The following is a 15,178-nucleotide window of genomic DNA, read 5'->3' as shown; positions in this document are numbered from 1 at the left end:
TTTTATTTCCCTAGGAAGACAGGCAGTAAAAAGTGAATTTTGGATATTGACAGTGAAATAAATTTATTGCCTAATAAAACCAAATTAAAATATATACAAAAAAACAATCAACAAACTTGTCATCTGAAGGAGAGACAGCTTGTTTTCATCTGGGGACAACCATTATAACACCTCAACCCCTCAACCTCTGATTTCAGCTAAAAAAAAGGCTTCTCCACTAGCCATAGGGCTTTGTTTTCTGTGAATCTTTTACCACAAGTACATGGCAATGCACAGGCACAATTTTTTGGTAACAAAAATTCCATTCAACTTCCATTCCAGTTTAGCCCTCCCAGAAGGCAGGAAAAATAGTCCTAATCAGGACTCAAAGTACCTGATAGCTTTCATAGATAGGTGAGATGCACTTACTGGTCAAGAAATTACCAGTCAATGAAAAAGACAAAAAAGCATTTTCTGTACTGCATCAGTACTAGCTTGCTTCCAAGGAGAAGCCACAGCAAAGGTATGGATGACTAGATATGTGAAGAATTTGGGAGGGCAATCCTTCCCACAATCTTAGTTTAGCAATTGCCTGAATGGAACTCTCTATCAGCAGTAAAAATCATCTACAAGAACAGATTTCTACTGTTTCTACTGTTGATGTCTGCACACGTTCTGGGAGAACTCCTTGTAAGCAACACTGGCTGAGCATTTGCCTGTCACTGATGATGCTGCTCAGGGCATCTTTGTTCTGATGACAGAGTTCATCCTGCCCAGTAGCGATACTCCCACTTTACCTCTTTTCACAGCCCGAGGGCTGCCTGGCATGCTGGCTTTCCTGTTCTCAGATCCAGCAGTAGAAGTCCTGAAACTGGCATGGGAGCCACAGTCATCATCAGAGCCTGAAGACTCATCTAAGAAAGGCACATTGCTGATCTGTGTGGCTTTCTGGAAAACAGACCTGTATGGTTAGCATGTGAGAGAAGTTTCCCCAGGACAATCCCCCCTCAATCAGCAGACAGAGCAACCCATGCTCTTAATTTCCACACTGCCTTGCCCACTTCTGCCCCAGGACTTCTCAGTTCCTCCCCTTCTAGTCCGAGAACTTCCAAGCTGGACTCTCTAGTCTGATCTCTTTGGGTCTCCTCTGGTTCCACCCTCCTACTCTTCCACAAGCCTTATGTTCCATTTCATTACTTAGGCTACACCCACTATCACCTCTAGGTTTTTTCATAGCGCACACTGAAACTTCCTGGACCAAAACTTGTTGCAATGTTCTGTGTTCTTAAACATATTTAACATTTGCTACTCTTTCTGCATTCTTTTGATGTCCAGTACTTCCTGACATTCTCTAATTTTCTTTCCTTCACTGCACGGTTCCATCCTGTGGAACCGTGCAGTGAAGGAAAGAAAATTAGAGAATGTCAGGAAGAATTGTCTTATATCAGCAGCAGCTCTGGACCGTGCTTTCCACAACAGGAAAAGTGAGGTAACTCCTTACCCCCTTCAGCGTAGTGTAGACTGGCACTGTGACATTTCTGTAGATGAGATAGGTAAATGGCCCAGAAGTTGAACACGAAAAATTGGAAGCTGGGGAAATTCAGAGAGAAAGCAAGAGAGCAAATAATACGAACTGGTGAAAAAGAGGAGGTTTTAATGGAGAAGCACATGGAGCACTGCCATCCTGGACAGTCTAGCTTCAGAAAGGCCAGGAGATGCATTATTAATTCCATACAATTCCCAGAGAGATCTGCAATGCTCCCTCCATTTAGCCTGTAAGACGCCTTACCCGCTCACCCACCCTGTGCTCCCCATGGTACAGTGGCAATCTGGTGTACTGTGTACAAAGAGAAAAAAGCCCTAACAGGCAAAATGGTGGTGAAGAGTAAAAACAGGCCACAGATATGCAGAGGCAGAAGACTGGCTGTAAAACTGATGGAGGAAATAATGGAATCTCTGAAGATGTCCCTGAATGTAGAGGCACAAACAGCCCTGCACCAACCATCCCCAACATTAGATATATCCTCCTCTCTTCCTTTACCAAGGGTATCTATGAGGTCAAATTTACTTTGAAAACAGGCAAGGAAATGAAGAAATGTGGACAGCCACAAGCTCAGGTCCCACACTGTCACCATGAACTCCCTTTAAGGATGGATCTAGTCCAGAACTTACAGCAGCTGAAAGTATCATTCTCCATGGCCACTTCAGACAGCCTCATGCCAGACTTGGCCACAGCATAGATTCGGCTCTCCTGGAACAATAATATCACAAACAACAGTGATCAGGCAAAAATTTAATTCTTACTGACAGAAATGCCCATGTCACAGAATCACACCACAGTCACACTTTTGGGCAGGAAGGAGGAGTTCTCTAATAAAGACAGATGAATTCCACCACATGTTGTGTGAATGGCCATTAATGGAAGCGTGTTACTGTGTGCAAATTTCCAGCTACAGATGTGACATCCACACACTGGAACATCTACACACAATTATCAATAGATTACTGTATCACAGCTTGGAAAGAGATGGGATTTTTCAAAATTATAAACAATGCATTAAAATGAATTAAGAACAGCCCTATACCAGAACAATTCATTGAGTCATCAACTGCAAAGGATGCCCATTCCGTAATAAGGGAATGAAAGCAATGCCTGGAATGATCTCAATAAGCCTGTGTTGCAGTTACAACAACATACAGAGCTTTCAGTTCAAAGGATCTCCAGGTGCTTCATGACTTGATAAAAATTCCAGAAGGGGAACCCAACTCTGTATCTAGATGCAGAGTTATGACTAAGACATCAACTAGTGTGAAATGGATAAACCCCAAAGGTAGGAAACCTCTTGGTGCTCCTTAAAGCATACAACCAAAATTCACTATGAAATAACACACATCATACATATACATGAAAGCACCTAAGATTGTAAAGTCAAGTACATCAAAAAATTATAAGACATAAGAATTAACAAGGAGTGCTTGACTTTGCAGTTTCAATAAATCATTTGTTTGTCTACACCTTTAAAAAAGCAAATGAAAACAGATTTGCCTCTTTTGATTTCCACCAGGTGTGTCAGTTTGGCCTGTTTAGGAACCTGGTTGATGGGAATCCCTTGGGAGTCAGTCCTGACGGACAAAGAATCCACCAAGACTGAACATCCTTCAAGAGGGAATTCTTTAGGGTGCAGGAGCAGGTCATCCCCATGTGTTGATAGATGAGACAATGAGGAAGACCAGCCTGTCTGGTCTTCCTCAGAGAGAGGAAGAGCTTTGGCTGAACTCAAAGTTTGTGATCTCGGGATGAAGGGAAAAGTAACTTGGGAGGGCTACAAACACACCATGAAGTTATGCAGGCAAAAAATTAGAAGGACCAAAGCCCAACTAGACCTTCACCTGGCTACTGCAGTAAAAGACAAGAAAAGACTTCCATAAATACATGGGGGGGGGAAAAAAAGAGAATCTCCATCTTTTATTGGATATGAGTGGGAAACAGTGAGAAAGGATGAGGAAAAGGCAGAGGTACTCAATGCCTTCTTTGTTCAGTCTGATGGTAAAACCAGCTGCTTTCCAAGCAGCCAGCCCCCTGATCTGGACGGCATGGATGTGGAGCAGAATGAAACACCCATAACCCAAGGGGAAATGCCCAGTGAGCTGTTTTGCCACCTAGACACACACAGGTCTGCAGGGCCAGGTGGCATCCACCCAAGGGGACTGAGGGAGCTGTCAGAAGAGCTCACTGAGCCCTTGCCCATCAGTTACCTGCAGCCCTGGTCACCCGGGGTAACCTGGCAAACGTGGCACCATCTACAAGAGCCAGAGGAGGACCTGGGAACTACAGGCCTGTCATCCTGACCTTGGTCTGGGGAAGCTCATGGAGCAGACCATCCTGAGCACCAGCACACAACACATTCAGGACAACCAGGGGACCAGGCCCAGACAGCATGGGTTTGTGAAAGGCAGGTCCTGCTTGACCAACCTGATCTCTTTCTATGACAAGTGACCTGCTAGGTAGATGAGAAGAAGCTGCATTTTACATCCTAAACAATTCTAGGACTAAAAAACAATTCATCTATGTGATCTCACAAGTAACTGTACGAAACAATGACAGGAGATGCATATTCACTTTACCAAAGGTTTTCACAAAACTTTCCTAACAGGAGGAGCATACCATGAGATAGGAATGCTGAGATCTAATCCATGTATCTATTCTAGCATCCAGCTTTTTCTCACTCTGGAGCTATCTGGTCTGGTCCACTGAATTTATGATTCTTTTTTCTATCTTAAACACATGTCAAAAGAACAAAGCATTGATTTTTGATGACCCATATAATGACAAACCACAATGCAGTAAATTTTGACTTTCATTTTTATTTCTATTATTCTTATGTACTGGTTTTTTTCAATGAATCTTTTTCCACTTATTAAGATAAATAAAAGAAAAAAAATTGTTAACAGAACCAGCATGCCCCATGATGTGGAACTGTCTGACTTGGTGGCTCAGGAATGCAACCTGTGATACTCACAGGTAAGAATTCCTTGAGTCCAAGAAGTGTTGTAACCTAACTACTGGGCACAAAGAAAAGCAGCACTTCTCATACTGTTGTCTGTGCATTTCTTACCCAAGATGGGAATCGGTGCAGTGGTGGTGTGGGAGGTTTACATCCTGGGTCAAGTGTGCCAGACTCAGAACTCACAGCTTCTTTTTGCTCTGCAGGTAAGTGGTATATTCCCTCACACATTCCAGCTTCTCCCCTCAGCAGGTCACATTCTGTCTCCATCTTCTCCATTACTCCATCATCATCAATGTCTGTCTCCTCCACGTGCCCACAGCTGACTGGAGGGTCTGTTATAGGCTGGAAAGTGCTAGTCTCTAAGTGCATTACACGATGGAAAGAATTAGCCCCTGACTGTGGTTGGCTGTGATGTCTCTTGGCTAGCTGGATACTGTCTCTTGGTGTATTGGGTGTTCGTACCTTTGGAAACGTCATACTACTCCCAGGGCTGCACTCCCTCCCTGGAAAGAAGGAATGTGCTGTAACAGTTGAGGTTGACACAACCAGAGGTGGTTCAGCAGTTTGAAGATGTCCCTCAAACATGGTCATTATTTCTGCAGAGGAAGAGGAGTCTAGCTGGTAGGAATGGAATCTGGCACTCACATCATCAGAGAAGCGGGTGCTATCCAAACCCACTTGTTGCAAGGTGCTCACAGCACTACAGTTTCCTTCCAAAGATGATTGGAATGTCAAAGCCTCAAGAATTCTTGTGGTTTCAGCTGGAGGGTCCAGTGATATGGGACGAGAGCATCCTAAACCATGTTCAGAACTTACAGTTGGAAATACATTTTTCTCTGTGGAAAGATTCCAGCTTGATGGGTCAGACATGAGCTTCAGCATGCTCTGGGAAAGCAGAGATTTATCCTCTCCATCCTCAGTAAAGGTGTCATTGGCAAGGACTATGTTTGTTGAAGAGAGGACATGTTTGGAAGGTCCTGTCTGACACACCTCTCTGAAACCAGGTGCAAAGAGCGCAGATTTCTGTTTTATCTTCTCAGCAAAAGAGGCCTGGGATGCTTGGGGCTTCAGGGAATCACAGTTCCAAAGAGATTCAAAGGGAGGAATGCTGGTCATATCTACAAGGAAGGAATACACATGGTTAAGGCATTCAAACATTTTGATGTCTTCAGCATTGCTTCCTAGCGTACATTCAGTTGTATTTCAATAGCACCCTGGCCTGTTTAGGACTACACAGAACAGAAAGGAGATGGCTGGGCACAGTTACAACCAAAGTACTAGACATTTATAACTGGGACTAGCATAGAAGATATGAATAGGAAATGATTAATCACTGTTTCTGACAAAAGTGAAATTAAGGGGTTCCTAATGAAATTAGCACATTTCAAATTTACAGAAGGAAGGTTTTTTCCCAGACAAAAAAGCAAACAGAATGCTGCAGACAGGCCAGAAAAACTAATGTATCAGTAGTACAGAAGTTCTAGCCTAGGAACTTCCTAAACTACTGAGAGCAGAAGCTGGAAGTGTATATGGAGAAAAGGACAGCTTGCATTATTTTGCATGGTCCTTCATGGAATGCAAACAGCCAACCAGGAGTTGGGATACTGGCCAAAGCTTTCAGTCTAATGCAATATAGGAGTTTTTATTCTTACCTATATAATTATGCCTCCCCTCTTAAAATATGAAAAGGAAGTGTACCTATCCACACAACACTTGGTCAAATACATCAAAGTGGCCAGAACACTGGTTACCATGGCTTTCGGCTTTAGTGGACCTACAGTGATTTAACTCATCAAATAATCTGCTATGATTCCATGCATTCCCAGGGGCTAGATGGGGCTTCCAGCAAAGGCATGGAGACCTTCTTAAACATTACAGCAACTGGGAACTTTACTCACTTTTCAAGAATTTCCCTAGAGCTTTTTGTTATCCTTTTGTGATATATGACCCACACAGTGCTTTATGTCATGAAGTTTTATAATAGTTACTTATATGGTTTTGCTGTAAAATCTTCCCTGTTTTAGTTCTTTCCCTGCCCTTTCAGTTGCTGTTAGAGGATGACATAAAAGACAGATATTTGATTGTCCTTTCTACTTAGTACTTCCACTTTACACTTACCATAATCTGTAATAATTATGGAAAGGAAAAAAGTATCTCAGTTCTACAATCCACCAAATAGCAGCTTTAGAATATAAGAAAGTGGGGGTAAAGCTTGGAATGGCAGAGGATGTTTGATTGACCTTGGCATTTATATTTATTTCATCCTGACTGGAAAAGAACCAAATCATTAGATGCTTTGGAAATTGCAAAATATGGGCAAGCATGACTCTGCACAGCTATAGCTGAAAATGCTGCCTGAACATCAAACTCCATGGGTATTGCTTAACCACCCGTGGGATTTACAAGGGAACAGAAACAAACTGAAGACACAAAGCTACAGAGGGAAGAGAAAACAGCAGAATAAATTACTGTTGACAGCAGAGAGGATGAAACTTGCTCTTGGAAACAGCTGAGAAAAAGACAATCACGAGAGCATGACCTTGGCACTTGATTCAGAAGGAACTGAACGTTAGCAAAGCTAACACATAACAACAGTACACACAAATCCTGGCACATATTTTCCCCTGACCCTAAGGTAAATCATTAGTGTAGACTGAAAAGATGCCATTCATTTTAAATATTACTGGTATTTTTGCAGCTTCCTAGATGTGACAGGAGATTAAGAAGAAGAAGCTGTTACTATTAGCACAGCAAGCAAGAAGAGATTTGTCTCTCTGCAGAGGCCTCTGACTTCAGCCTGGCATACTGAGACTAGTGGGATAAGAGGAGAGGGCAGTGCTGTTTACTGCCCAGAGAGCTGGGATCCAGGGCACACTTAATACCAGATTATTGACGCAGCTTACCAGGCATTCACTTTTTGTGAACAGTCAGAGCCAGAGGGAATGACAGAAACCCAGTCATAAAGCATTTCACTAGAAATGTGGTAGGATTTAGAAGGAATTTTCCCTCTATTCCCTTGGAGTAACAGGAATGCCAGAAAAACTTCTGCAGGAAAGAAATGTCCCCTTCCTGCATGCCCAGGGAAGTTCTGGAAACTAGTTCATCTTACTGTGATGAAACCAAGCTCACTAAAACATAAAAATTAAAAAAAAAAAAAATTAAGAGATAATTTCTTTTTCAAAGCACGTTGCAACAAAAGGTGTTGAATTCAAGCCTGGAGACCAAAGTTTTCCATCTGGCCACTAAAGAACTGCAAAAACCCAAAACACCGTAGGCAGCTTTCTCCAACCTAACCTGATAGCACAGGGGAACCCAGCTCCTGAAGGCAGACCAAAGAGCTGCTGCCATTCAGTTACTCGGCTCACGTGCCAGCAGAGGTTCTGTGGGGATGAGAATAATTCACACACGGAGATACACTGAAATACATCAGTGAATGGAGAGTTCCACTATGTATTTCAATGAATGCTTCCAACTCAGGAGCTCAGTGGCTTATTTTAATGGTAAATGCAGATTCTAACAAAACAAACAAACAAACAAACAAACAAACAAAAAAGGAGTCTACTCTGAATTGTTGGTGGGAAAAAATTAAGACTTAAGGCAGATAAGCATGTTATTCCCATCTTAAAAATGGACCCAGATAAGGAACAGAGCAACTCTACTGCCTGCTGTCACAAGTTTTAATTTCTGACAAACTTAAGAATACAACCCAGGAATGCTGACTTCCAGTCTTGTGGTGGTTACTAGGCTACAGTGCCAGCTGAACACATTTACCTTGCAATGTATCCTGAAGAGCTTCAATTTGCTCCATCAGTCTCTGATTACAGTTTTTCAGGTGGTAATTTTCTAGCTCAAGCTACGAAAGAAGAATAATAAAAAAAGAAACATAATGCAAAATTGTGAGCACATGTGATCCACTACACAGAACATGCCTTCATCTTTATTAGTTTCAAGTTTCTTAATAAGGGAAAAAAAAAAAAGGGTGAGTCTACCAGTCACCTCAAATCCTTTTAATCAGCAACCTCACTAGATCACCCATTTAAAATATTTTGCTGTGTTTTCTCAAACAGCCTCTCCATAAACTATTGGCACTTCTCAAATACATCTTTAAATTTACTTCCCTTCTATGGCTCATCATTTACTCCTGTTGCAGAAGTAACTCATGAAAGAAGAGAATCAAAAACACATTACCCAGAAGGAGCATTTGTTCTATCTCACCCTTAATGTAGTAAAAGAAGATCCCATGGATCCAGAGGACCAAAAAAAAGCAAAAACCAAACCAACATTAAGGGTGCATTTACATTTCCGATTAGAGCATGAGAGATTCTTTGCAAATTTGCTTTATGTCTTTACTTCAAGAGTCTCAGCATCCATTTTTAAACACAGCAGTGGTACATGCAGACAGACTTTCCTCTTGAAGGAATCACCTGTGGTGCTGTCTTGAGTAACCCACTGGCAACAGAGATGCCAAGTTCTCCAACTGGCAGCAATCCACTTGTGCATGCCATGCACCTGGAATCAGCTTCTGGCACAAACCTCTTTGCCAGTAAGGACACAGTGTGAGTGTATGGTCCTGGATTCACAGCAGGTCACACCAAATCAAACCCTCTGCTTCCTCCTTTGTGCTGCACCAGTCAGTAACTAAATGCACCTTAAGTTATCTCACACAGGGAACAGAAGCAGTACAGCAGTTCAGTGGATTACCTAGGCAATCTAAGGACATTACAAAGTCACATCATAACATAATCAGTGCCCACAAAGACTGCTTCTCCCAACTCCCACAAATTCCCTTTCTGTAATAAACTTGGAAAGACATGTTTTTAACTTGGAATAAAGGACCAGGCTACCCACTCTCAGCTGAAAACTACTGCTCCAGCTTTAAAACTGCATGCTAATACACTGCTGTCTTTGTTTTTCTAGAGGGTAGGACCAGACAGAGGCATAAATCCACAGATAGAATAGAAGAGGGATAGAAGAGGGATAGAAGAGGGATAGAAGAGGGAGGTCAGAAACAAAAAATACTGAGAAGTAGGAAAACAGCATTAGTCAGATGGTAAATTATAGAAGACCAAAGGACATGTTTGTGTAACAGGTGCTCTGTCAGAAAGGAATAGAAACTGCATCCAGAGAAAAGAAGGAGAGGTAAAAGAAAGCTAGGTGAAAGCCATTTGTGATTAGTCAATCTTCAGAAACTGCTTTTGGGCACTGGTGACTTAACAGTCATTTATAGTTTGCCCAGTAAAGTAAATATCCCTTGGTAAGAGTGATGACCCCAGCCCTATACCTGAGTATGTGCAGGGCCAAACAAGCAGAGTGCCCCTGTGGCAGATTGACTGTCCCAGGCTGTTGTCCTACCTAGGAACCCCCTGGCAGTGCAGCCACTGTACTTACTCACATGCCTTGAAACCTGGCAGAAAGCCAGAGACTTACCTCCCTGAGCTTAAATGTTACCCACTCTTTGATCTTGGCAGCTTTCTCTTGAACAATTTTGGCTTCCTCAGTCCTCAGCTGTTTCTGTGCCAAAAAACCAAAACCAACATTAGATGCATTAGGAGAGTACAACTATTCTCAGTGAGTTACTGCATCAGGAGTGACTGAAACACAGAAGCTCCCATTCCAGACATAAGATTTAAGACTGCTACTTGGATACAATTTTTCAGCTGGCCTCTGAAAAAAATCAAGCTCTAATTTGTCCTACATGGTCCCTAGAGTCAAATTCAGAGGCTTGTTTCAAAAGTTTGTTGTTTATTAGCAAAATCCAGGTCACGTAACAAACCTACCACAGTTTGAGTAGAGTCTGCAACTTTTTCTGTTTCAGATGGTTTTGCAACGTTGTTGTTTGCTGTTCAGTATCTGTAGTGCTCCCCTAGCCTACACACACACACATTATGGGCCGAAGCTAATAGGAATTAAGCAGTGCCTATAACTGATTCGTAAAATACCAATCATTCCAAGCAAAAGGGATTCAGTTGCTGTAAGCATGAGTCTAGAGGAGAACCTTTCAAGGTGCACAAGATGCAAACATGAACGACACATTTAAAACACACACACACAATATTCTCATTGAGAAAGTAAATTAAAAAAAAAAAAAATGTTCTACAACCTGACCTTGAAAAATATTAAGACCATGCCTAAGATCTGCTAGGACGATTTCAGATGCTAAAAGTGGTTGTATGTTTACATATCCATTAGAACAGGTTCTAGTCCACACAAAGGTGTTATGGCAATACTGTCGATTTGCACAATGACCATTGTTCCCCCAAGTATCTGCTTGGGTAAGACTGCTACATCATGTTTGCAGCTGTGTTTTCTCAGCTCTGTTTTTAACTTTTCTGGAAATTTCCTTTGAAAGATGCTGAATTAACACTATGATCACCTGAAGCTTTCTGTTTTATCTTCTGTGTGGCTTCATCAGAAGCAACATCACTGAAAACTCTCCTGTCTACATAATGATTTAAACAACTACAAGAAGAAATCAGTTCTGGGAATAGAAGAGGGAGGAAGTGAGGAGGACAATATGCTGCATGTCACATCAGCCCTGGTTTCTCCGATTAAGGGGCAAAGGTAATGCCTTCTGGTAGCAGCTGGTGGTTTCCCTGTTCTATTTTTTTTCCTGAAGTAAAATAATACCAGCAATTATAATTATAAAAATGTCAGTCCTTCCCCCCAGTTTAAATTTTTCACACAGAGAAACAGACCCCACAAAATTCCCCACATTTTCACATCACTTTTAATCACCATGGGCTATTTATCAACAGAACTGCACATTTACGGGCTCTTATTCAAATATGTTTGCTGACTTTAAAGCAGGCCCAAGCAACATTATAGGCAGTCGTAACAATTGTAGTTGAGCATAATGAAATAAAAGCAATCAAATCAGATGCTTCAAAAAGATTTATTTAGGTTTTCTTTTTTTCCTTTTATATGACTGTGTGTGCCCCTAATCATCAAGCCTCAAGCTCTGCAGGACTTAGCATACTAGATGTGCCTACAGGTCTGAAATGATCTAGCACATATCATAGGTCTACCATCTCTGAATGTCCATCACATGGGAGCTGGTTTTGAATCCCTAGTGACCTGGACTTGAACTGGAACATGGTCCAAGAGATAAAAAATTCAGATTACTACACTATATGGTGGACTTTACTTAGGGTTCTAAAGTAGAACAGTGAAATGACAGTAATTGTCACCATGCACAGTAAGCCCTGCCTCTAAGCAGAACCAACTCACTCAGGCACAGCAGCTATTTGTGCTTTAAGTTCCAAAAGCAATTAGAGATTCTTAGTGTCCCACACTATTGTGTGGCCCAGACGTGACCTCAGTGCTCTCTTAACGATGCTCTGAACACATGGCTCTTCCCATCCCAGTGAAAACAAATAGGATGCTTTACAGGGACCCTTAGTAACCTTCTAGCCCTGCCACCATCTCATCCCATTCTGAAATTAAACCAGTGACTCTGATAATGAGTATTTCTTGTCTGGAATTGCCAAGCTTTGGCTTTCATTTCTTGAAGCTCCTTTTGCCTCTTGTTGCTGGAACAAGATTTCTACCAACAGCCCTTGAAATAGATGGCAATTAGTTCAATGTAATTCAAATGGCCGAGTAATTTTTTTTTCTTTTGTAAAATTTTACTTCTATTTAAATTATTAACTTAGCAACACAGAAGAATACCTTATTCCTCATGTTATAAAAACCACAAGGCAAGGCCTTTACTAGAACTGAAATACAAGCCCTGCTGGAAATGTAGCAGCTTTCTTCCCCCATCTGAAAAAGGGAGAGACTAAGAACTAACCATACTGAGAAACAGCTGCTCTTTTATAATAACAAGAGATTAACTATGCTGGAGGACTGCTGAAGGCTGGGAAAAGACCCATCCCAAGAAGCAGCATGAACAGAGTCAGAGATGGGCTACACAATGGTTTTGCAAAGCAATCACTGTTCCAAAAAGCCAGAGAAACACTGTGACTAGACTGTAGCATTATAATGTAGGGTCTCAGCACTAAAATAAGGAAGTCCTTTAGGCACATTGACTGATCTCCAGTGGTGAAGAGACATGGGCTGCTGAAGCTGAGTGGATGTTTTGTCTGAAAAGGAACTTGCACTGGGCTGGACATCATCTTGCAGTTGATCTGGAGGCAACTGAGAGACTAACTTGTAATGAGACATAGTCCCTGTATTTGAAATATCCATTACAGAATCCCTCTAACTCATGAAACCTACAGGCCTCCCTGTAGAAAATATCCCTACCTGTCTTGCTAGCTGTGTCTCCAATTTATTGATCAGATCCTCCTTTCCTTGCATTGTGCACATCAGCTCCTGGTATTTCTTGTGCAGGGTGCTGTCAGATTCACCAGTCTTCACATTGGCAAGTTTTATCTTCTCTTCCATAACTCTGACCTGTAATGGTAATCAGAAGGAAATTGAATAAATCCAAAAACCACCAAACAAAGCAATATAAATCTAGGAACTGCTTGTGTACTGGCAAGAGAATGAAAATAAATAAGAATATTTGTGGGTTTCTTATTTTTCAAGTCAGGAAAGGAAAAATAAAACATCAAAAACCACAACATCCTTCAGATCACACTTAGTTTATATTCATGTTTGTGGAAGGAACATGTAATGCTGAAGCAGTAACAGATGCAAACTGAACCATGAACAGATAAATGTATCATGGGCTGTGAGATATTACAATCAAAATTTTAATTAAAGACACCATACAGGCACCATAGTCTCCATACACATACAGACATGGTACATCCCACCTTTCTCCTTTACAATATCATGGCCAGTTTTTTACCTCATTCACTACCAAGGTATATACCACAAAGCCCTGGCCATTTGCTTCAGATTAAAATTTCTATATGAAAATGTACTATGGAGGTCCTTCATCCTCCTATCCCCAGTTTAAGACATTGTTTTGGCAACTCCTGTCTTTCTGCTAAGTCTTCTCTCCAGACCTGCTAAGGAGTTACAATGTTTGATATTTCAAAAGATTTGCCTATCTTTGAGCTCCTGCCAGTGCCAAGACTTCTTCATCTCAGCAAGAGAAAGATCACTGTAGTGCTCCTTCACTACAGACAAAGTTTCAATCCACTAAAATCCAGTGGCTATTGAAGCACTTCAGTAGCAAATTTTTTAAATCCCTTTGCTTTCTTCAAAAGCTTTGTTTCTCAGTAATGTCATTCCATTTTACCATTACCTCATTCTATTACAATGGCTTATAAGACTTCATTTCTAAAGATGAATGGAATCCCTTCAATTTAACTCAAACGTCCTAATTGCAGCATTTGATGGGAAAATCTCTGGTTCCAACACACCTCAAAGAAGCTAAATCTGCAAAGAAACCAACTCCAAATACCATAAATTTAGCATGAACTTAGAACCAGAAAGACAGAATGCAGGGAGCAATGTGAGCACTTCACAGAGTCTGTGCAAGAGGGTTAGTCATGCTCTGCTGAGCAGCCTACACTTCATACTTGCAGAAGCTGTGTTTTGTCCTCCTGTCTGCCTGTATTAGGCAGAGAAGCAAACTGCCTCTTCCTCATACTGGATCAGAAAGGTAAGCACCCAACATCCGAGCCAGAAAACTAAGCCTGCTGAGTCGGATGTGCTTTCATTAGAGTTTAGGGTGATTATAGTAAAAAGAAATGGCCCCTCCTTCCTGTCTGATGCCCAAATGCTGACTCTGTACTAGAGGCTCAGCGAGGGGACTGCAAACATGTGATTTCCTTAATTGAGGTTGGCAGCTACAGGGAGTCCATTGAATTAACAAATCCAACCCCCCAGACTCCTGGAGAGAAAGATAACAAGGGATTTTGCACTTGATGTGGAGCCCTCTCATTTGTTGGCTGCCTCTCATTCATGGTGAATGTACTCATTAGTGGAAAGGAATGGTCCTGCTCTTACGCTGTCACTTCTTCAGGCTGTCAGGCAGCAATGTGGCATTTCTCTAGGAACACATATCTCTGGATGTGGATAAGGCTGCTGGAAAGGCAAACATTGAGGGTTGCTAGTCTTTAGGACCTGCCTACATATGGCTACAGAAGTGCTGGTGGCAGGTGAGTGAAGGCAACCCTCATTTCTGCTACACCCTCCCAGCCAAGTTCTCCCTTTCCTGCCCCTTCTTGGACATGGATTTGACTTGTTCTCCATCCTGTCCCTTGCTGTTATTGCATCTTATCATATCTTGGGCACTCTGCTCCTGTCATTGAGGTGCCCGCTAGTATGAAACCTTCACTGGCCAGTGGCTATCACTGTAGTTCCTGATGGTGCTGTCACAGCTGTCACTTTTGCCTGTATTGAGCTACTCTTGCCAGTCTTGGCTGGTACCCCTCTCAAAACCAACTCTTGTTCTTCACAGGAAGGTTCTGATCTAGCATAGAAGCCAATAGCATGGTGTCAAGACATAGCATCTTTCCTAGAATTAAGCTGGTCAGTAAAAAAATCTTGATGTCAATATCAAACTGGAGGGGAAAAACTGATTCTTGATTCCAGGTGCTATGCCTCCCAGTGCTTATAACACTGTCTATTCAGTTCTTCACTTCTGAAATTATCTTTGACAGTCATTCTTGGCTGTGTGGCTTTTATTTCTGCCCTCCAATCCATGACTTAGTGCTCTGTCCTGCAGCTCTTGTCCAGCTGGAGGGAGCTCATTCACTCCAAGCCTTCCCTTCAGCAGTGATTTGCAGTGATCC

General features: G+C 41.9%; 1 protein-coding gene across 2 annotated transcripts in view; it reads right to left on the bottom strand.

Moving 5' to 3' along the window:
• Positions 1-15,178, bottom strand: part of PLEKHH1 (pleckstrin homology, MyTH4 and FERM domain containing H1) — a 70,881-nt gene that overhangs the window by 22,022 nt on the left and 33,681 nt on the right. For both annotated transcript variants that reach the window (XM_050974870.1, XM_009101980.4), the window contains exons 4-10: positions 12,732-12,881; positions 9,915-9,998; positions 8,259-8,340; positions 4,596-5,605; positions 2,152-2,230; positions 1,481-1,569; positions 777-927 (exon numbers count right to left, since the gene is read on the bottom strand). In XM_050974870.1, coding sequence (XP_050830827.1) covers positions 777-927; positions 1,481-1,569; positions 2,152-2,230; positions 4,596-5,605; positions 8,259-8,340; positions 9,915-9,998; positions 12,732-12,881 — 1,645 coding nt within the window. The remainder of the gene's footprint in view (positions 1-776; positions 928-1,480; positions 1,570-2,151; positions 2,231-4,595; positions 5,606-8,258; positions 8,341-9,914; positions 9,999-12,731; positions 12,882-15,178) is intronic.

This window comes from Serinus canaria, chromosome 5, assembly GCF_022539315.1.
Source record: "Serinus canaria isolate serCan28SL12 chromosome 5, serCan2020, whole genome shotgun sequence".
NCBI lineage: Eukaryota > Metazoa > Chordata > Aves > Passeriformes > Fringillidae > Serinus > Serinus canaria.
Note: the sequence above shows the minus strand (reverse complement) of the source record. Positions and strands in the feature narration are given on the sequence as shown.